A 21,608-nucleotide genomic window follows, 5' to 3' on the forward strand; every position below is an offset into this window, starting at 1 on the left:
ATAACAAGAGGTATCGATCTGCATGATTAAAAACCCTTGCCATTCTGTTACCCGCCAAAGTGTCCTGGTCTAAAAATATTCCTTTCTTTTCTTTTATTTACAGTTTTCTTGCCCAACTCTTCTTCCTATAAAAACATTTCATTTTGCACAACCCCTCAGAGCATCCCTCTAGGAGCTGAATGGGTGGCTGCCTAATTCATGAACTGCTTAATAAAGCCAATTAGATCTTCAAATTTACTCCACTGAATTTTATTTAACAGAAGAAAGAATCCATTCTGGGCCTCTCTTCTTATTGTGTAGACAGTTTGCCCCCTGTGTCCCTTCATATTGTCTTTCCTCAGTATGTGTCTCTTTTTATGAGGACGCTGGTCACATGGCATTAGAGGCCCACCCTACTACTCCAGCATGACCTCATCCAATTATTGGGTTGGCTAAAAAGTTTGTTAGTTTTTTTTCAGTATGATGGCACTAGTAGTGCTTTGTTGTCTTCAATTTCATTCAAACCAATTTTGTTACATTGTATGGTGACAGCTGTCGTATCAGCATGCATTTCAAAAAATTATCAAAATTGTCTGATTGCTGTAGCTAGAACTTCCAATACTATATTGGTGAATTTTTGTGTATCCATTTTAATATTGAAGGTGGAAGAAAATAAGCATCACTTTTGGAACATTATGCTTTATTATTTTAAGAAAGGTAAAAACACAAGTGAAATGCAAAAAAAAAAAAAAAGATTTGTGCAGTGTATGGAGAAGGTGCTGTGACTGATCAAATGAGTCAAAAGTGGTTTGCAAAGTTTGGTGCTGCAGATTTCTTGCTGGACGATGCTCCAGGATCAGGTAGACCAGCTGAAACTGATAACAATCAAATAGAGACATTAACTGAGAACAATCTACATTGTACCACATGAGAGATAGCCAACATACTCAAAATATCCAAATCAGTACAGCTATTGGTGAAAACAAAAAAATGCATCTTTCATTTTACAGAAAAAACTAAGTGGACTTTTTGGCCAACTCAATATGTCTGCAGTGACACTCTCCAAATTAGATCACCTTCTAAGAGCCTGGGGCAAAGGAGTTCAACACATGAATTTCAAGGAACAAAATACAACCTTAACAACTTCCATGGCTCACCTATAAAGCCAAGACAACAGCGTCTTCCAATATTTTAATTAAAACTTTCTTTATTTTTTTAAAGCATAGTTATAGTTCTAGGCAACAGGCAGCCCAAGTGGAATAAAATATCTCTGGAACACACAGTTTACTCAGGCCTTATTCATCTTTTGATTCTCAAAAGCCAGCATAATGCTAGGTCCAAAATATAGGATTCATAAGTATTTGAAGAATTGTTACGGAACAAGAGGAGGTCCGAGGGAGGGGCAATACAATATTTGGCCCACCTAGGGATGCCCAAAACTGCTATACAACAGGGGCCCCTCCCGAAAACAAAATACTAAAATCTACTGGGCCCTTCTGTCCACCGCCAATTGGAAAGACATCTCTTAATGCCAGAGATTTGTGAAAAGGAAACAAAATGTTTATTTAATGCTATTCAGGCCTAATGCCACCACTAAAATATCTAAGTCCTTTATGTATACACCTACACCCACACAGCGCTCCCTTCTCCCACTGTCCCAACTCCAGGTACCGTAAATCAGGAAAAGAGCACATGTCTGTGTTGCAGGCCGCTGGCACCGTCAGCTGTGTCACTGTGCAGGATCTCGAGTTAATCCAAAGTACTGTGGTACCCTCTCATGGTCCACTGGCAAGAGTCCTTTGTACCCAGTTCCAGTCAAAGTCTCTCTTGCTTTTTCAGGCCCCGCAGCCAAAGGGGGCACCCCAAAGCCGCGTGGGCCTCTTCTACCAAAGCTGCAGGAGTCCGCACTCCACCAAAAGCATGTGGCTTTCTTCTTCACCTGGCTGCAGGGATCTCCATTCTGGCAAAGCTGCGTGGTTCTTCCCTTTCACCTGGGAAAGAGGGGGTCCGCACCCTGCCAAAACCACGTGGCTCCCTCTTTCACCTCACCAAGAGGGGGGTCCTCACTCTGCTGAAACCACGTGGCTCTCTCTCATCTGGTCGAGCGGGGCCCCTTCATGTCCTGGAGCCAGTCTTTTCCAAGCTCCCACCCAGGCCATCTCGCTCAGGAGCGCAGCCCCTTGTTACATTCTGAGTCCTCCCAGTTCCATCCTCAGTCCCCGCTAGTTCCATCTTGAGTCCAAACCCTTCTCACTCAGGAGTGCAGACCTTAGTTTCATTCTTGAGTCCCCTGCTACTCCCTTCTCCCTGGCTCCAAACTTGGCCACTGCTATTTAACATATCTATGAAACCAGTTAAAGGTATAGATATGTTAAATAACCATTCCTCCAGAGGTTAGCTCCAAAACAGTTGCTATGCAAAATAGCTCTCAATGGCCCTGGCTCTATTCATCCCTTCCCCCTGGGGGGGGGGGGGGGTGTGAGGACATCTTAATATGTCTCTCCAATATTCCTATACACTTTGAATTCTGGACACCATTCCAAATCTGTTTTTTGGGGGGCCCCCTGGCTGCACCCTGTATCAGAATGGCAACAGAACGCGAAGCAAAGAGGGAGGGGGGAAAGTGGGAGGGAAGGCTCTGCTCGCTTTAGATCTTCCCTGGTGACAAAACAATCATTGCTTGTTGTTTCCTTAGTTAATTCAAGGTTTCATATGGTCCAAAATCACTGATTCTAGCAAATATGAAAATCTTAAATACCTAGATCAAATGAGTGGTATAAATTCACTGTGGACCAGAACAGCCTGCATGCGTCCTTACAAATCCAGAGACTGAATGTAACCACCACACAGAATGATCTAAACATAAAAAGTCCTCACTGAAAGTAGGTCATGGAGGGTAGTCACATCCTAGGCTTGTAGTTTCCTTCAGAAAAGTCAGTCTTTACCTTCACTGAGCCTGTCTATTGTCTTTTTGCATCTAATCTAACACACCTTTGGAATGTCAGAGTAATCTTCTTTTTCTAGACCTCTCAGGGCACAATCACAGAATAAGAGCAGAGCCCACAGAAAGCCCCTCATCATTATCCATTTTTTAATTAAAAATTATTTTTCAATTACAGTTTACATTCAGTATTATTTCGTACTGGTTTCAAGTGTACAGCATAGTGTTAGACAACCATATACTTTACAAAGTGTTCTCCTGATAATTCTAGTACCTACCTGGCACCACAGGAAGTTCCCCTCATGGCTATTTTATTGCCTGAATACCATCTCTATGTGCTGTAAATGTTAATTGACTATCCTGTACCCAACAATGTAAAAGAAGTATGCATTTCTCAATTTTGCCTTTTAATCCAATCCCAGAGGTTTCTTGGCTTTGTTTTCTTCTGCCCCCTTACTCTAGAACCAGTGGATTTCATGGAACCCCCTACACAACCTCCTTTTTCTTTTTCTGTTTTTTGAAGCAATGTTTTTTTCTAATTCTTGTTTTTTTATTGTTGTTCGAGTACAATTTGTCTCCATTTTCCTCCCCACCACTTCCTCGGTCCCTCCTATCCTTGCTTACCCCCTTTGGTTTTGTCCATGCATCCTTTATACATGTTCCTTGAGGACCCTTCCCCTATTTTCCCCCATTATCACCTTCCCTCCTCCCCTTTGGTCGCTGTCAGTTCATTATTTTAATGTCTCTGGTTATATTTTGCTTACTTGTTTGTTTTGCTGATTAGGTTCTACTTATAGGTGAGATCATACCATATTTGTCTTTCACCACCTGGCTTATTTCACTTAGCATCATGCTCTCCAGATACATCCATGCTGTCACAAAGGGTAGGAGCCCCATCTTTCCTTCTGCTGTGTAGTATTCCATTGTGTATATGGACCATAGTTTTTTGATCCACTCATTTACTGATGGGCACTTGGATTGCTTCCAATACTTAGCTATTGTAAATTGTGCTGCTATGAATATTACACTTTTTCTAATGTATAAAATAAGCTTCAAAATTTCCATTCTCCAGGGCATTTTCTCAAACTCTTGAAATTTTGTTTTCCAGCAATTGTCATCAGTTTGACTCAAATAAACTCATAAAATTTCTTACAGATTTGAACTTTATTATATATTTGAACTTTATTTTATATTGACAAGGGATAATATCCTGCTTTATTTTGGTTTCTTAGGCAGCCTAGGGCTAAGGGTCTCAGACTTATATATATAATATCAACATGAGGATTCTCATATCATAATTTTGTGACCAAATATCCAGGCCCTTTAGTTTGGTCTCTGACCCTGTTCGAGTGACTAGGTCACTTTGCAATTTAAACTCTGACTCTGACTACCTTGACAAACTGCATTCCCACAAAACTTGTTTTATTGGTTTGTTTTGCAGACCGCAGGGGGAACTGAGGTGTTGGCTTATGTCTCCTGATCCTGCCTACCCTGCTGACCACGTCTTATGGCTCCAAATGTTGGCCATACTTGTGACTCCATCTGCTGCCCGTGAGTCACCTAAAACTACTCATTGTTCTTATCTCACAACCCCACTTGTTGACCACAGACTCAGCTGACCCTTGAAAGTCCAGTTGCTCCTACTAACCAGAAAATGAATTATGCAAATTTATGTTCTTGTTTCCCTAGCAACCCATCCCTTTGACTCTTGCTTTGTAAACCCTTGCCTTATTCTTCCCACCTCAGAGCAAGTTTTCAGTTCAACACAAAGGTCTTTGATTTGCAAATCATATCAGAACAAAATACGCCTTAATTGTTCAGAAAAGCCCTGTGGAAGTTTTGTTTACATACATTAGATGTAATCTTTAGGTCTAGCTCTACCTTGTCCTTTTATAGGAAGGCGACTCTGTCCCAGAAGCACTGCCCGCAGTCACATAGCCAGTCCTCTGGTAAGTCAAACCACAAATGGCTTCTCTCTTCTTCCACTGTCCTCCTTATATCACGGTACTGCCCCTGCTCCTTACACAATAACAGAAACAGATAATTCCTCCCTACCCATGAGGGTGGGAGAGAGCAGATAAATACCCCAAATAACAGACCTTCCCAATGTCGCAAATCCTCACACAGGTCTCACTGAAATGGACTGGGTATCACCTCAGAGTGAGGGTGGGACAAGTGAGGTCCACCTGTTATTACCTGTGTACCTTGTGAGGGATGAGCCCACGGTCACTGTGAAGTAATCTCAGCCATGAGGCTACTTGATTTAGATCTTAACCTCAAGGGCCAGAAAATAGGAGGGTATCTTCATTCAAGGCTTTAACGGGCTTTGAGAGAACACTTTCCCCCAATTCCCTATTTGGTCTGATTCTAATGCTTGCTAATGCTTCTTTGTTACTTATGGCAATGAAGGCTGTGAAAACAAGAACCATCCCAACAATTGACATTACCATATGGAGGGCATTGTACTGAGGACTTGACATGCATTGTATCATTTAGTTATTCTCACCACAATCCTGCGGCATAGGCACTGGTATTCTCCCCAGTTTACAGATGAGAAAACTAATGAAATTAAGCACCCTACTGAAGGTCCCACAGTCAGAAGAACTAGACCTCCAGCCAATCCAGGCAGGCTTTAAAGGCTGCACAAGTGCCAGCCAGGTGGCTCGAGGTAAGTCACTCACATCTCAGAACTTCAGTTTGTGATGTCAACTGGAATTAAAGATACTGTTACAGGGGAATCTGGCCAGACTGCTGGGTGGAGCAAGCGGAGGGACCCCTATCAAGCTCCAACTGGAGCTTGATAGATTTCCATACCCTCCAGTAAAGGTAAACAAACTAGTAGGGCTCATGACAGAGCTGGAGGAAGCTTGCACAGAGTGCACAGGCTGAAAATGTCACAACACGCGTGTATCATAGAGGTTTTCGTGGTGGCAGGAGGAGGGGCAGAGACGCTGTGCAGGTAATGGGTATGATGGACGCCAGCCTGGAATGGCTGGGAATTCGGAAGCTTTCACTGTTCATGGAATTTGGGGCCCAGACTTTCAAACGGAGGAGGTGCAGGAACTTGCCCTTTTATTTTATTCTCCTTGCTCACCTGGTTGTGAGCCTGGAGTGGGCACAGGACACAGCAGGTGCTGGGCTCCACTTGCCCCCTTTTTCCCTTGCCCTTGTTCACCTGGTCAGGCGCTGGCTGGTGCTGGGCCACACCCTGCTGGCAGCAGCCCACAGGACACTGTGGCTCTGCTCTGCATGGGTCCCTGACATTGCCCCTTCTCTCATTCAGATATCAGCGCACGGATTCATGGGCCAGAGCACTCACCAGCCCAGAGGCGCGAGCGGCAATGGGCAGTAGACTACACAGATGGAGGTCTTGGCACGACCAGTGGTGTGGTCAGCAGTGGCCCCGGGCCCCAGGAGAGGAAAGAACTTGTGGTGAGGCGGTGGTGATGCAGACCCCACAAGTGTGCACCCCACGGAGAGAGTGCCTGAAGCTGGAGACCCGTTCACGTAACAGACATGAGCAGACAGATGTGAGTGGAGTGAGGTGTCTGTATGCTGACTCTAGCTCTGGAGGTGGCTGGGTTCTCTCTGTGTTTTGCAGAAGAGACTGGCCTGGATCCCAAGAGCCCTAGCTCCCCCACATTGAGCAACCTTTTAATAAAGACCTCTTTCCTTTGCCATCAATCTTTGTGTTATGCCTGCATTTGGTGGCAGGCGGTTGAATCCCACTTTGTCGGGTAACAATACCTGCCTTGCTGGTGTGTCATGCAGATTAGATATAATGCCTGTGAAGTGCTTAGTATAGACTCCACGCTGCAACCAGTTCTTCATACAAAAATGTCATTTTAAGGCCCTCTTCCTATTATTCTCGTTTATTATACAAAAATCATGGGAGAACAAATATATTCCTTCTCTTAATACTTTAGTGAGAATAAGAATGAATGGAGGGCTCAGTGAGGACCCTAGGAGACCACGGGGTTATGGACACAGGAGAGAACCCAAAGGACACATACCACAGTTTAGTCCAAGTCTGACGGTCAGTGAAAGACAGGCTATTAGCCACATCGTAAAGCTAGACGGAAGATATTTATGGACTGGACAACAGGAAGCCTCCTTTGAGTAGTGAAAGGAGTTATTCCTGGGCACCTTTGGGATTCCCAGTGAAAAGTGAGCTCACTTCTACGATGGTAATATAAGAGCCATTAGGAGGCCCAGCTACAGGGGACCAACGCCAGCATTTACACACAGCCTCTCACCCCATCCCCCACAGCAACCCCAGAAGGTAAGGATTATTTTGCCTGTTTTATACAAGAGGACACAAACCTAAGTCTGCTTGATTCATAAACCCATGATTTTAAAACTGTACTTACTGGAACAGGCCAGTTGCAAGTGGGAAACAATAAAAAGAGGAAATAGAATTACGAAAGCAGAATTTCACAGATTTCCTGAGTAAGAAACCAAAACCGGAAACTAGAAACTCGTTCTCTCTCTTCTCTCTGTGTCTGTTCCTCCTCCTTTGCCCTCGGTCCTATTGGAGAACCAGCCACTCCATACTTCTGAGGTTATGTGCTACAGATCCGTCTTCTTATGTAGACCCTTTTCAACTTCCCAGGAGAATCATATTGGTCCCGTTTGAGTCAGGTGTCTTCCAATGTTCATATTGGTTGAGTGCTAGTACGAGCATGGCAGACAGAAACCACCCCTGAGAACTGAAGGGCATAGAGAAAGACGATTGATGTCTGGGGCGGATGAACACTGGAAAGGTATCTTCCTAGCTGTACTACTTCCCTATAATATGTTCAAGCATTTATTTATTTCAGAAAATTCAAACCTAACATGACCTGCATTAACATAAACATTAGTTGGGGGATGTGTAATAAAGATTACAGGTGCCCAAAGACAAGTGCTTTAGACAGAGAAACTAGTAAACCTGGAATAATGTATGGTAGCCAAGTAAAGTGCAGCAGGCCAGGTGCCTAATTTAAATGTTTTTCCGTTTCTATGGCAGTGCTATCTGACAGGGAAAAAAGCAAGCTACAAACATAATTGTAAACATTTTAGTAGCCATGTCTTTCTTAAATGAAAGAGGTAAATTCATGTTAATAATATATTTTATTTAACCCACTGTCCATAATATTATCAGTTCAACATGCAATCAATATTAAATAGTAATAATGACCTATTTTACATTTTTGTACTAAGTCTTCAAATATCTGATATGTATGATTCATTTAAAGCACATCTCAATTTGGATGCAATATTTTCATTGGAAATATCTGATCTGAATTAGACTTCCTAAAATTGACAATTAAATAAGTAGAGTTGTAATCACACGTTCCATTATTTTATACTATCTCTCATTCATTACACAGGATACAGTTAATTCATGCCATGAGAGTCAGGTACATCCCACTGAGCTGGCCCATCGCTCTGAGTGCTCCTCCTGTGCAGAAGTGATGATCATCAGTGAAGTGGCCACGCAGAGGCTGTGGGCCTCTGCCCCGAAAGTCAAAACAGCTGGAAACTGGGGGATACACTCTTTCACCTTTTCGCTTAGTCTACATGACAATAAATATTTTTTTCATCAATTGACTAAACTGTTTTAGTAATTTTTGAGGGTTTGTTTGTTGGGATGTTTTTGTGTTTTGTTTTGGTTTTTTTTTGCATTTAAACAATCTACTTTCCCTAGGAAGAGTTTTTCTGAAATTCTGTAGTTGCTTGTGGGGGTCAGCAGATGCTGATGAGTACGAATCACTGGAGACAAACTGCAAGCAGCTGACAGTTGTCTCCTGTTGGCAATTCTTGCATACAGTAGGCAGAAGCGAGAGACAAGAGTCGGTGTGCAGGGCACCAAGCCAAGACTTCCAGGTTGAATAACAAGTTCTCAGCTACCAGTAGAAGCCATCTGGACACCGGTCTAAAAGTAAAATCTTATAAATACAGCTCACGTCTGACAACCTCTAGTCTGCTGCCAGGGAAAGTCTCCCACCAGAAAATGTAGGTTCTAGTCCCTTTGGCCTAGAGTTCTCACACTCTCCTCTCTTGGTTATTGCCAAGCCTGAAGGGGCCTCGACTTTTCTTGTGCTTTTTCTTATTGGTATTTTGATTCAAAGAAGGCAGCGACAGCTCCATCTCCCTTTTCTTGGCATCCCAGTCTTGGTCCTGCTGGTCCAGAGGCAGCCCCTGCTGCTTGGCCATGAGGCGGTGGTCACGGCACTCAGGCTCGGCCCTAGGGAAGGGGGAGACAGTGACTCTCAGAGAGCGCTCAGGAGAGATGGCCAGGCTTTGAAATGGACCTCTCTTCCAACCCTCTGCACACAGCCTGGGTACCTCAGAGGTCCAGTCCAAAGGAAGGAGGCCAAGTTTAAGCATTTCCAAGTGTACACTTAAGGAGGTCTCAGACACTAAGAAAACTAGTGGGAGGTGGAGAAACCCAGTGTGCAAGGAGTGAGATGTTAACAGAATCAGAGAGTTAGGAACACAGCTTGAAGAAGTGCTAATTCTTGAAGTGCTTGCATTTCTACAGCAAACAGCATATTACTAGAGGCTGTTTTCCTTAATTTATATATATTTTTATTTTTCTTAATTATGAAAGCCATGTATGTTCATTACAAAAAGTTTAAAAGTACAGAAACATATACAAAAATAAAAATGACTAATAATTGTATGTGCACTGTATGTATAGATGGATTCATGTAAAGAATGGTTACTGATGATAGGTAGGTCATTAGATAGACAGATGGATGAATAGATTGTCATACACACATGAACAATGAGAAGTGTACATATGTATCGGCGTGTATATGGGTCAAAGGTGAGTATGCGACTTGCCTAAAGACTTTGGTGAAGGCCACTTCACAGAAATAAAATCTGAGCCAGTATGAAGACCAGTGGAACTTGAAAGGAAAGATGATGGTGCAGGAAGGGAGAACAGTATGTAAGTGCAAAGCATTATGCAAAGCTCAGCTCATTCAGAAGATAGAAAATCCGCATGCCCTTCAGCGCCCCTTCTCCCAACAAGCTGGCAGCGACATCTCAATAATCAGCTCACATACACTGTATCCCTCAATATTCAGTGTCCCTCCTCTGCCCTGCTCTTATGACCCTTGTCACTTCTATCTTGTATTACTGTTATTTATGTCAACAAGTTACCTCCTGTCCCTGACAGGGAACTTCTTGATGTCCCAGTACTGTAGGAGTTTTAACTTGAAATCCTTTTTAGTATCCAGTTCAATGCCATGCACATAGTAGGACTCCAGAGTATTGGTTGAATGAGATAGGCACTACTTAGTGAAGCTAGATCAAAAGTTGAATTAGCTAGGATTCCTCAGATATTCAGAAAATTTTCAAATACCGTCGAGGTCTCTTTTAAACTCTCTTACATTCTTTCTCTTTATCATGTTCATCCAGGACCTCACCCAGTTGCGACATGAATTTCTAAGAAATTCCTTAATGATCTTTTTACTTATAGTCTAAGTGCCTTCAATCCGATCTGAACAATACTTCTGCCTCTCCTACTAGAGGAGTAACTTAGCTGAAGCACCTCTTTCAGCTTGTCATTTCTTTAATGAGCTCACACTCATATGTCTGCCCAGCTCCCTTTGGCCAACCACTCGCCCACTGGGCCTCATTCTCCACTTCTCTCTGGTGTGATACTCTGCTTAGCCAGGCCGCTCATTTTTCCACTACCCCTCTACCTCCTCACATGTACATAACACCTATGCACATTTCCAACTTAGTGTCTTTCCTCCCAATCAAGAATCTTTCTCCCTCCTTCCTTAGCCAGGTCTTAGCCATCTTTCAAGGTCCAGATTCATTTCTCCTTAACCAGGGTGGCTTCTCTCTAAACTCCATGACTGTCACAGGGAAGTTCCTCATGGGAGCTGATGGTATGTAGAGATGACTTACACATGATGCGTTTTTTTTTTTTTTTTTTTTTTGTCTGCTCAGCACTCTCTGCCCACTTGTCCTGGCAATAGCTCTCCCAACTATTTGGAGGAACCACTCCTCCCCCCACTTCACTTATTCTGGGATGCCTTTCATGCTCAGCCGCCCCTTGATCACTGAGAGGGGCTGAGATCACTCAGAGGAAGTTAGTGGAGAAAAGCCAAGGACAGGACCCTGAGGAATTTCACCAATTTGCTCAGGACCCTGAGTAAAAATAGGCACCTAGAAAGACTTATGAGGAGAAATAGATAGGTAGACAGAGAATTAGAAGAGAAGAGCATCAGCTACAGCAAGAGACAAGAGTTTCAAGAGTATCAGATATCAAAGTAAGTGGAGGTAAGATATGATTGAGAAGAGGCCATTGGTTTGGGAACAAGTCTCCCTGGTAACAGGGATGAGAGCTGATTTAGCACAATGATAACTCTTATACCATGTCCCATTTTCCAACTTGCTGTCCTACCTCTCTTATCTGAGATCATTTTTGTATAATCTAAAATAATAATTATAGTAATGATATGTTATGGCATTAAAATGATAGTAATGTATAATTACAAAAATTATAATTTTGTATAATTCATAAGTAATAGATTTTATATAACCTAATACACTGTAGTTTCTAGACCAAATTAGTCCTTTCAGTAAAAAAATTAATAAAAACAACTCAAACAATAGTTGTCTGAATTTCCTCCTTTCATTTTCATTGACCTAAGATCACCGAGTCAGCAAAGACCTGGTCACGAGCTCCTGTTTCTCTGTCTTTTCGATAGTGGGAAATAAATGGAACTTACTTCTCTAGGAATGCCACACAGGCCTTCTGCCCATAGATCTGTGCGATCCTCTTTGGTGTGTCTCCAAAGAAGTCGGGAGCGTCGATGGCTGCGTGCAATGCATGGAGAGTTTTGAGCACATTCAGATGGCCTGACTCAGCTGCAAAATGAGCTGGGGTCCAACCCACATCAGTTACCAGGCAGGGTCTGGCTCCGTATTGTATGAGGAGTTGCAGCACCTCCATATGCCCTTAGATGCACCAAGAAGAAATAGGAGAGGGTTATGATTAAAACATCTCTGCCAGCTGGAAGCCAGGGCTAATTTAGACAGCACAAAAGAGGGGAAGAAATTGGCCTTTGAGTCCCCTCCACCTTCCTAGCATCCTTGCCTCTTCCCTTTTCTTCTCCTTAAGAAGGACCCATCACCCCATCCTTACCCCTGAAGAACTGAGCTCTCACCCAGGCCCGAGGGCCTATAATTATTCCCTCTACTCCTTCCCCGGCACTCTACTCTCCTCCCCGTCTGCTCCTGAAGCCCTGACTGGAAACCGTGCTTTCTCTCCCAAGTCACTCCACCCCTTCCTATGCTGGCACCGGCAGGGCTGGCTGCTTTTGGCAGTCTCAAGGCTGATCTCAAAAACAAATATTTTGCTACAGCACAGATGGACCTTGAGGGCATTATGCAAAGTCAGACAGAGAAAGACAGATGAGTCAAGACAGAGAAAGACAGATACTGTATGATCTCACTTCTGTGTGCGATCTAAAAAAACTGCAGCCAAGCTCATCGGTACAGAAAAAAAGATTATATTAGTGGGTTCTAGAGGTCAGGGGCGGGGTGAAATGGGTGAAGGTAACCAAAAGGTACAAACTTCCAGTTATAAGATAAACAAGTTCTGGGAATGTAATGTACAGCATGGCAACTATAGTTAATAATACTGTGCTACATATTTGAAAACTCCAAAGAGAATAGATCTTAAAACCTATGACAAGAAAAAAAGATTGTAGCTATGGATAGAGATGGATGTTAGCTACACTTTTTGTGGTGATCATATCACAATACATACAAAAATCAAATCATTATATTGTACACCCTGAACTGATAAAATGTTATATGTCAATTGTACCTTAATTAAGAATATTTGAAGTCCCACTTACATTACAGCTAGGAAAGAGTAATTGCACACGCTTCTACACAGATAGATGGGGCTTCTTACCTGACAATAAATATCAGTTACTAACTATGTCACCCCAGACAAGCAATAAATGTCTACAACTCAGTTTTCTCCTTTGTAAATTAAGGATGTTGCCACTTACTTCATTGAGTTCTTCTGAAGTACAAATAAAATCACAGATATGAAGTGCATATAGCTAGCATACAGAAAGTGTTTGCTAACAGGTCTCTGGTATAGCTACCATGACATTGCTCTTAAATTTTTGCAAAATTCTCCCAATTGATTTCTCTACAGCCAGCATTGCTTCCTGACAATCCATTCTTTATACAGGAGACAAAACAAATTTTTAGAAAGCAAAGTGGACTGTAACATTTTCTTAGTTAACATTCTTCAATGATGTTCTATTTCCAAAGGCCTTGACAAGCCCATTGGCCGAATTTTTGCCACTATCCTGCTCCAATTCGATATCTGAGCCATATTAGGCATGGGGAATGCAGCAACAAACAAGACAAAGTCCCTGTCCTGCTACAGAAACAATGCTTCATTCCCATTAGAGGTCAGGAGGGCAGAGGACCAATATTAATTGAGAGCAGACTATGTGCCGGGCACAGTACACCCTTTATCTCACTGAATCCTCACTGTACCACTCCAAGGCAGCATTATTGTTCCCATTGTGCAGATGAATACACTAAGGCCTAGAGACATTAAATAACTTGGTAAGGTGCTATTCCTAGTAAGTGAAGGTGCCAGGATTGAAATGTCCCAACTGCCTCCCAAGAAATGTTCTTCTACTTCCTTACACAGACTACTGACTGGTACCTTCATGAATAATGGACCCAAGGGGATGGGTTCTACCTTGGCATTGTCCACTCACCTTTGATTGCAGCCCAGTGAAGTGGGGTTCGGTCATTCCAGTCCACATCCTTGTAGTTTGGGTCACAGAGACCTTTCTTCAGAATCTTTTTCACTGAATTGTACTCCCCTGCAGCCACAGCTTGGTGGAGCTTTGTCATGTCTGACATTTTGGTCAGTTCCATGACAAAAAACAACTGTGGGAGAAACATGCCCCTTAGCAAATTCTCCACAGCTCTTTATTCCTGGTGAAGAATCTCTATCATAAATTCGCATCCGGGTTGCTTCATGTGTGTGCTCTGCTGAGTGTGTATTTGGATCCTAGCTCCTGTGGTTAGTACGTGCCAGTCACCTACTCACATCTATCAGTGGTTAGATGCCTCCAGGACTACAGGCTAAAGTCATGGGCTGGTACTTGTTCTTTGTCCTCAAACCACTTTCCAGGACTGGTAGTGTGACTCCGAGCTAATTGTGCAATTCTGTGCCTTACTTTCCTCATCTGTGGAACGAGTACAATGTGCCAGGGCTGTTTTGAGGGTAAGTGACAATCCACGTGAAAAGTTTAGACTGGGTACAGAATATATATTACATGGAAATTCAATATCAGTGCAACATCAATTCAGGAGATGAACAAAATATAAATATACAAATAAAATGGCTATAACTATTTACAGCATTAACGCATAAACCAACAATTCTCAAACTATTGTATACAGATGCTTGGGAATTCCTGAAAGTCTTCCACAAGATGTGTGAGGTCAAAATGGCTTTAATTACAATATGAAAATATCTTTGACCTTGCTCACAGTGCTTTGACCTTGCTCACAGTGCTGACAATTGCCCTGATGGTGTGCAAAGGGGTAGAAAAACTGCAGGGGTCTCAGCACAAGGAAAGGAGCAGAGGGCAGTGGCTCTAAATGGGACCAGCAGTCATGGTAACCTTTACCACCACACACATGCAATTAAAAAAAAAAGCTAATTTCAGTAAGAAACTATAACAATAAGAATTATTAGGTTTTATAAAAATTTTACCCTTGATTACATGACTTAGTGAAAGGGATTTTAAAATGATAAAATAGATCAACATTTGGCATGTCTGCATAACTCTATGAACCCATATGCTCTGCATGACAAGGACCGAATGTTGCAAAATTTCGCATGGGTACAGAGACCAATTCAAAACAGGCCAGTTCATTTTAGTTCAATGAAGTTTAATTTAGAGTATGAAAAGCACACTGAGATCATTTTAGATTCCAAGTGACATTCAAAGCACTACCACTCGTCCAGTTTTGGTGAGGTATCCAAGAAAAATATCCACAGTATCTGAAAAGGGTATAAAATACTCCTCCCTTTTCTAGCTTCATATACGTGTGAAACCAGATTTTCTTTATATACCTGAACCAGAACAACGGACTGAAAGCCGAAGCAGATGTGGGAATACAGCTGTCTTCTATTAAGCCACATATTAAGGAGATTTGCCAAAAAAATAAAACAATGCCCCTCTTCTTCTCATTTTTTATTTTAGAAAACCAGTTATTTTTCATTAAATATTTATATTATTCTCTATTATGCTTATTATGATTTTTGCAAATGAATTAATATACATTTTAAATTTTTTTGTTTTAAGTTCTAATGGCATAAATATTGATAGTTATTGTCCACATCTAAAAAACTCCCTTTGGGATTCTCAGTAATTTTTAAAAACAGAAAGGAGTCCTGAAACCGAAAAGAGTGAGAATTGCTGATGTAACAAAAAAGGGGCTGAGATACAGAAAAAAAAGAATGAGAAGACAGCCACTTGAAAGGGGCTGTTGGAAATGTCTCTTTGGTCCCCATATTGAAGTTGAGATGTTTAGAAGCTGGAGTCAAATACAACTGTGGTCCAGCAGCAGTAATAGCCAGCACATTTTAGAAATCCAAATTACTGGGCCCCGGATCAGACCTACTGAATGAGACACTGGGGTGGGAGGAGCAATCGGTGTTACAGTCAGTCCTCCGGGTGAGTCTGATGTAGGTGGACACAGGAGGCCCAACCCAGAGTGGGAGAGAAGGAAGTCATATCGTTTACGTGCAACGTCCAAAGTGTTATGATGGTGGTGATTTTCTGGGGACAGAAGGAAAGGACCATTTACCAAGACTAGGAAGTAAAAGGCACTTTTTCTCTCTCTGAAAGTGACCTAAGCTTGGTCCCAAAAGAATGATGAACAAAACAGAAATAGAGGCCCAGGCACATGGAACAGCTGACAGCTGAAAGCTGTCAGAGGGGAGGGGAAGGGAAGACTAGATGGAGGAAGGTGAAGGGATTGGCCAAAGAACATATATGCATAACCCATGGGCGCAGACAGCAGTGTGGTGATGGCCAGAGGGAAGGCGGGGGAGGGCAAGGGGCAGGTGGGCAAAAGGAAAGAAAATGGGGACATCTGTAATAATATAGACAATTAAAATTATAGAACATCGAATGAAGTTTTTCGTCATGTACAATAATGCTATAAGATATGACAACTATCATCATTCTTGTTACAGCTCTAAGTTTTCTTGTGCCATTCACTTGAGGGGGTTTCTTATGCTACGTAACGCTTAATAGCATAAAGCCAAAATAAAAAAATATTTTAAATAAGTTTTATCAATAGAATTAAAATAAAATTAAAGCCACAAACTTTTTTTTAGTATTTTTAGAAAGGATTTTCTTGTGGTGGTGTCATATATTTATGTATCTGTGTGTTTATTATCGTTTAAAGAGAATCATCTGATAAAATATCTAGAGATACACTATGTGGAATAATTAATTGATTCACCTTTTAAACAAATTATTGGACACTTGCACTGTGTAACACAAAATCATACACTTCTGGTTATAAATTCATTCAAGAATTCACCCAATGTTTTGAATGCTGTTTTTCTATTTTAATATTTTAATTAAATTTATTTTTAAAAAGTTTTAAAAAAGCAGCAGGAATAAGTCATCTTCGGTGCTGACAGTGGCAGGAGGTCCCAGCCCAGGCACAGCACATCTGTGGCGGGAAGACACCTTTACTGTGTAGACCAACAGTCCACAGATTTTCTTATAAAAGGCTAGATAGGAAGTTTTTTAGGCTTTGTAGGCCAACAGGTAAAATCAAGACTGTCATGTAACAAGAAAAACTCCTGACTGCTTTAACGGGGATGCGGCCCCCTAGGAAAGAGCTGGTCATGGGGGGCCAGCTTTGTGACCGGCACCGCTCAGCCGGAGACATTCTTAGGGCGAAGAGCAACCGGTCTGAGTGGGAAGGGCTGGCCGGTGGGATGGTCACTTTCATTCTACCCCAGGGATGCCCAGATCCCATCACACTCTTTCTCCTCTCCAAAAGTCCGACGGTCACAAGTTGACAGCTGGCAGGAGGCAAGGCGGACTATGGTTTCACTGCTCAGTGCCCTGTAGTTGCCAGTAGCAGAGTCCCCAAAGTGTAGGTGGTGAGCAGCAGGGCCCTGAGCAGTACCTAGGCACAGCAGTGGGCTCAGGAGGCAAGTGCTGGGAGGAAATGAGGGGCTGGGAGCACAGAGAGTAACCTCAGCTGGCTTCCCTGGACACACAGCGCTTACCCAGTGAGGCCCATCTCCATAGGTGCTGACCACAAGCTTACTGAAAACAGGGAGGGAGCCAGATTTGCTCTGGAGATTACAATTTTACCAGTCTCTGGTGTATATAAAGTATCTGGGATTTTGTTAAAATGCAGATGCTGATTCAGTAGGATGGGGATGAGGCCTGAGACGCTGCATTTGTAGCAAGTCCAGATAGCAGCTACTAGTTCACAGACCACACACTGGGTAGCAATCGCTCTGTAGCTATAAACTGGGGAGAGAGTGGGAGTAAGGTAGAAGCAGTCTGGCTGAATCGCTGGTGGGTTTAAACAGTAGATGCCTGGGCCTCAGACCAAAGGTGTTTAGCATCTCTGAGTGGCTGGCCAAAGACATGGCTTTTACCATGAAGTGGGTACTCAGTGCATATGTTAAGTAACAGAAGATGGTATAGGATTTTATCTTGTTTTCATAGAAAACCCTTATACTGGAGTATTCAATCAATGATAAAATAAAGTGATAAACAAAGGTGCCAGATGGTTCCAATCTGCAGGTGTCACAAAAATTCAAACCATTTCTAGCACCAGTGCACGGAAGCCTCTTTTCTTGCCATTCACACAAACCTTTATGCAGGCTTACACTTAAATAAACCCCACTTGCTTTACATGTGAGTTCATACCAAGACAATTCCACAAATTCCCATGGATAAATTATAATTTAAGTAGACACTCTCAGTGGGTAGGTGGCTAAATTTATTTGCAGAGAAACTGATGAGCTGATTCTAAAAACTCATGGAAATGTTAAAGGACTTGGAATGGCCAAAGAAACCATGAAAAAGAAGAATAAAGTAGCATTCACACTTCCTGATTTCTAAACTACTAAAAAGATGCAGTAACCATGGCAGTATGGTACAAAGTACGACATGCAGCGTGAAGATGGACATTTAGAGCAATGGAATAGAACTGAGAGTCCCCCAAATAACTTGACATTTACAGTCAATTGATTTTCAACAAAGGTACCAGGAAAATTCAATAGGGAATAAATGGCCTCTAAATGGTATTGACACAATTGGATATCCATATACAAAAGAATGAAGTTTGTCCTCTACCTCATGCCATATAAAAAACTTAACTTAAAAATGTACAACAGACCTAAATAAATGTCCTATAACTAAAACAGTTAAGAGGAAACATGGAGGTAAATCTTCATTGCATTGGATTAGGCAGTGGTTTATAGATAGAACAACAAAAGCATAAGAGCAAAAGAAAAAATTCAGTAAATTGCATTGCACTAAAATTAAAAACTTTTGCCCTGTAAATGATACCTTTGAGAAAGTATAAAGCAACTACAGAATGGGAGAAAATATTTGCAAATCATATATATGATAAGAAATTTGTGTCCAAAATATATAAGGTACTGTTACAACTAAACAATAAAAAAACAAATAACTCAAAGAATATAAACAAAAGTTTCTCCAAAACAAATAAGCACATAGCCAATAGTGCGTGACAGGTGCTCAACTTCATTAGTCATCAGGGAAATGCAAATCAAAACCACAGTGAGACACTGCTTCACACCCACCAGAATAACTATAATAAAAAAGACAAATAATCACAACTGTTGGCAAAGACGTGGAGAACTTGGAACCCTCATACACTGTGGTGGAAATATGAAATGGCAGAGCCACTTTGGAAAGCAGTTTGATGGTTTTTCAAAAGGTTAAACATAGAGTTATTATTATGTGACCAGTAATTCTAATCTCAGATATATACCTAAAAGAAATGAAAATATATCCACATAAAAGTTTATACACTAATGTTTATAGCAGCATTATTCATAATATCCCTAAAGTGGAAACAATCCAAAGTCTGTTAACGGACAAATAGATAAATAAAATGTGGGATACTCACACAGTGGGATATTATTTGACAATGAAAAAGGAATAAGGTGCTAATACATGCCATAACATGGATGAATCTTGAAGATATCCTAAGTGAAAGAAGCTAGTCACAAAAGGCCACGTATTTTAAGATTCTATTTATACGACATGTCCAGAATAGGCAAATCTATAGAAATAAAACATTGATTATTATTGGTTGCCTACCATTGGAATGAGGTAGGGGTGAGAAGTGCCTGCTAAAAAGTACAGGATTTCTCTTTGTGGTGATGAAATGATCTAAAATTAAATAGTGGGTGGTGATGCTTCGACAGCTTTGAACATATTAAAAACCATGGATTGTGTACTTTAAATAGGTAAATTTTATGGTATGTAAATTATATCTCAACAAAGCTGTTTAAAAATAAATGATACTATAAATTAGATGGTTTCTTAAAAGAACAAAAAATTATTTGTAGAAAACACACACAATTCACTAGCTTACCACTGACTACTAAAATGTAGCAAATTTTTCTTCACGTGAATCCCTGTATATTCATGTGCCTGAATTTCTGTCTTCCTGGTACAGGCGTCACAATGTAAAAAAGTAGCCAGGAAATACAAGCTTGAATGAATATGAGCCATCTAGAATAATAGCAGCAAACATCTGAAGACCAGGGTAATATAAAAATACTCACTGTCTTGTTTGAAACTGACTTGCTCGGTGCTGGCAGGAAGTCTCAGCCGCCAGTCTTGTTGTTTCACACCATGGAAACGGACTCCTCCTTCCTTCCTCATTAAAGCCCGTCAATCATCCTCAGCTTCTCTAGGTGGTAACTCTAGAGTGAATGGGGACTGCCCTCTGCTTTGCACTGAAAGTAGTCAGCAATTTCAGTCTGCTTCCATAGTCCAAGTGTGGTCCCTGGCATGTTAATTTCAAATGGCATTTAATTAAAAAAAAAACATGAACATTGGAAAAATGATTGACAGTTCATATGACACTATGGAGTAGTGGGGAACAAGGTGACCCCCTCACATTCAGGACCAGCTGGGAGAACTTGGACAAAGCCCTTAACTTTGCTGAATGTCTTATCTCACCAGCAAAATGAAGTTTTAACATCTTTCCCTAGGACTGTGAAAGATGAGCAGCTGAAATAATTTATGAACCTCCTAGCACAAGGTAGAGGGAGGGAGGAAGGAAACCTTTAGGTGCTTTCTCCTTGCCTCCTCTTTCTGCTCCCTTACTATAAGCATCTACTATCTTTATGATGATGCTGGTCTCAAAAGACATTCTTCCTCCCTCCTCTCTCTCTCTCTCTTCTATCCCTCTATCCCATACTTTCTTTCTCCTCTTCTTTCTACTCCTCTTCCTCCCCCTCTTCTCTCTCTCTCATCCTTTCTTTGTTCTTTTCCTTCCTACATGTATTTTTGTATTTGTTTTCTTCCTACCTTTCTCCCTACAAGTATTTATTTTCTTTCTACCTTTCTTCCCACGTGTATTTATTGAATACTTGGTATCTGCCAGACACTGTGCTGAACCTTGTGGAGAACAGGCAGTCGTTGCCCTCTCTTCTTTGAGCTTAGAGTTCAGAGAAAAAGACCGCCAATAAGAAAACAAATAAATGTATACATGTAAAATTACAACTTCTGTAAGTTTCATGAGCAAACAACATGCAATGGTAGAGAGTAATGGGAGAGGAGGGCGATGTCCTGAGGTGGTGACATTTGACCTGAGACCTGGCATGAGAGAAGTTAAGCATCCGAGGTGCTAGGGAAGGTGCTCCAGGCAGAGGGAGGGACGCAGTTTGGATTATGTGAGAAATAAAGTAGAGGAGGACGCAGCTGGTCTGCTGGGTATGGGGCAAGTGGAGCGAGATAAGATGACTTTAGCACGAGCAAAGGCTAGATCGTTCAGGGTCTCCCAGGACACAACAAGGATTTTAAAATTTTATTCCAAGGACAAGGGAAAGTCACTGAAAGGTTTTAAGCAAGGGACAAGATGGGGCAATTTATTTATATACATATTTCCAAGGTGACTTTGGCTTCTACTTGGGGTAGAGACTGAACGGAAACAAGATCAAAAGCAGGAAGATCACCGAGAAGGCTACTGCTGACTTCCAGACAGGAAAGAGTGGTGGCTTGTTGTGTTTGGCCATGGAGCTATGAAGATTGAAATCAGAAATTATTTAGGAGGGAATATTAACAGGACTTGTTGATGGAGTGAGTCTACATGTGTGGTGAGGCAGACATGGGGATAGAGGATGGTTGTTGAGCTTCTGGTTTGACCACTCTGGTGAGAAGGTGGCAACTTTTGATGGGATAGAGGTCACTAGAGGGGGGCCAAGCTTCGGTAGCAGAAGGATAGTTTGAATTAAATGTTCTGTTTTGAATGTGTTATGTTTTGAAATGCCTGTAAGGCATCCAAATATCAAATAGGAGTCCAAAGTTCTGTGATACCCACTGGGAGATGTCAGCATATAGGTGGTATTTAAAAGTATAGGACTATGTAAGAGAAACCA

At 41.7% G+C, this 21,608-nt stretch overlaps 1 protein-coding gene across 1 annotated transcript; it reads right to left on the minus strand.

Annotated features, from left to right (window-relative positions):
* Positions 1-8,155: 8,155 nt before the first annotated feature.
* Positions 8,156-19,848, minus strand: ANKRD66 (ankyrin repeat domain 66). The gene is made up of 4 exons (XM_037142617.2): positions 19,788-19,848; positions 13,681-13,855; positions 11,656-11,884; positions 8,156-9,149 (listed from the first exon to the last, which is right to left on the minus strand). The coding sequence occupies exons 2-4, from the start codon at positions 13,841-13,843 to the stop codon at positions 8,948-8,950; spliced, it is 594 nt and encodes a 197-aa protein (XP_036998512.1). The 5' UTR covers positions 13,844-13,855; positions 19,788-19,848; the 3' UTR covers positions 8,156-8,947.
* Between the last annotated feature and the right edge of the window lie 1,760 nt (positions 19,849-21,608).

The sequence above is a fragment of the Artibeus jamaicensis genome, unplaced genomic scaffold, assembly GCF_021234435.1.
Source record: "Artibeus jamaicensis isolate MK-2021 breed Jamaican fruit bat unplaced genomic scaffold, CSHL_Jam_final contig_484, whole genome shotgun sequence".
NCBI classification, from domain to species: domain Eukaryota; kingdom Metazoa; phylum Chordata; class Mammalia; order Chiroptera; family Phyllostomidae; genus Artibeus; species Artibeus jamaicensis.

Excerpts from the sequence above, each read along its gene's own strand:
- ANKRD66 (XM_037142617.2), bottom strand. The coding sequence starts at position 13,843 with ATGGAACTGACCAAAATGTCAGACATGACAAAGCTCCACCAAGCTGTG. Across the intron at positions 11,885-13,680 it reads TCACTGGGCTGCAATCAAAG|GGCATATGGAGGTGCTGCAA; the intron begins GTGAGTGGACAA and ends GGTGCATCTAAG. Across the intron at positions 9,150-11,655 it reads TGTGTGGCATTCCTAGAGAA|GGCCGAGCCTGAGTGCCGTG; the intron begins GTAAGTTCCATT and ends CCCCTTCCCTAG.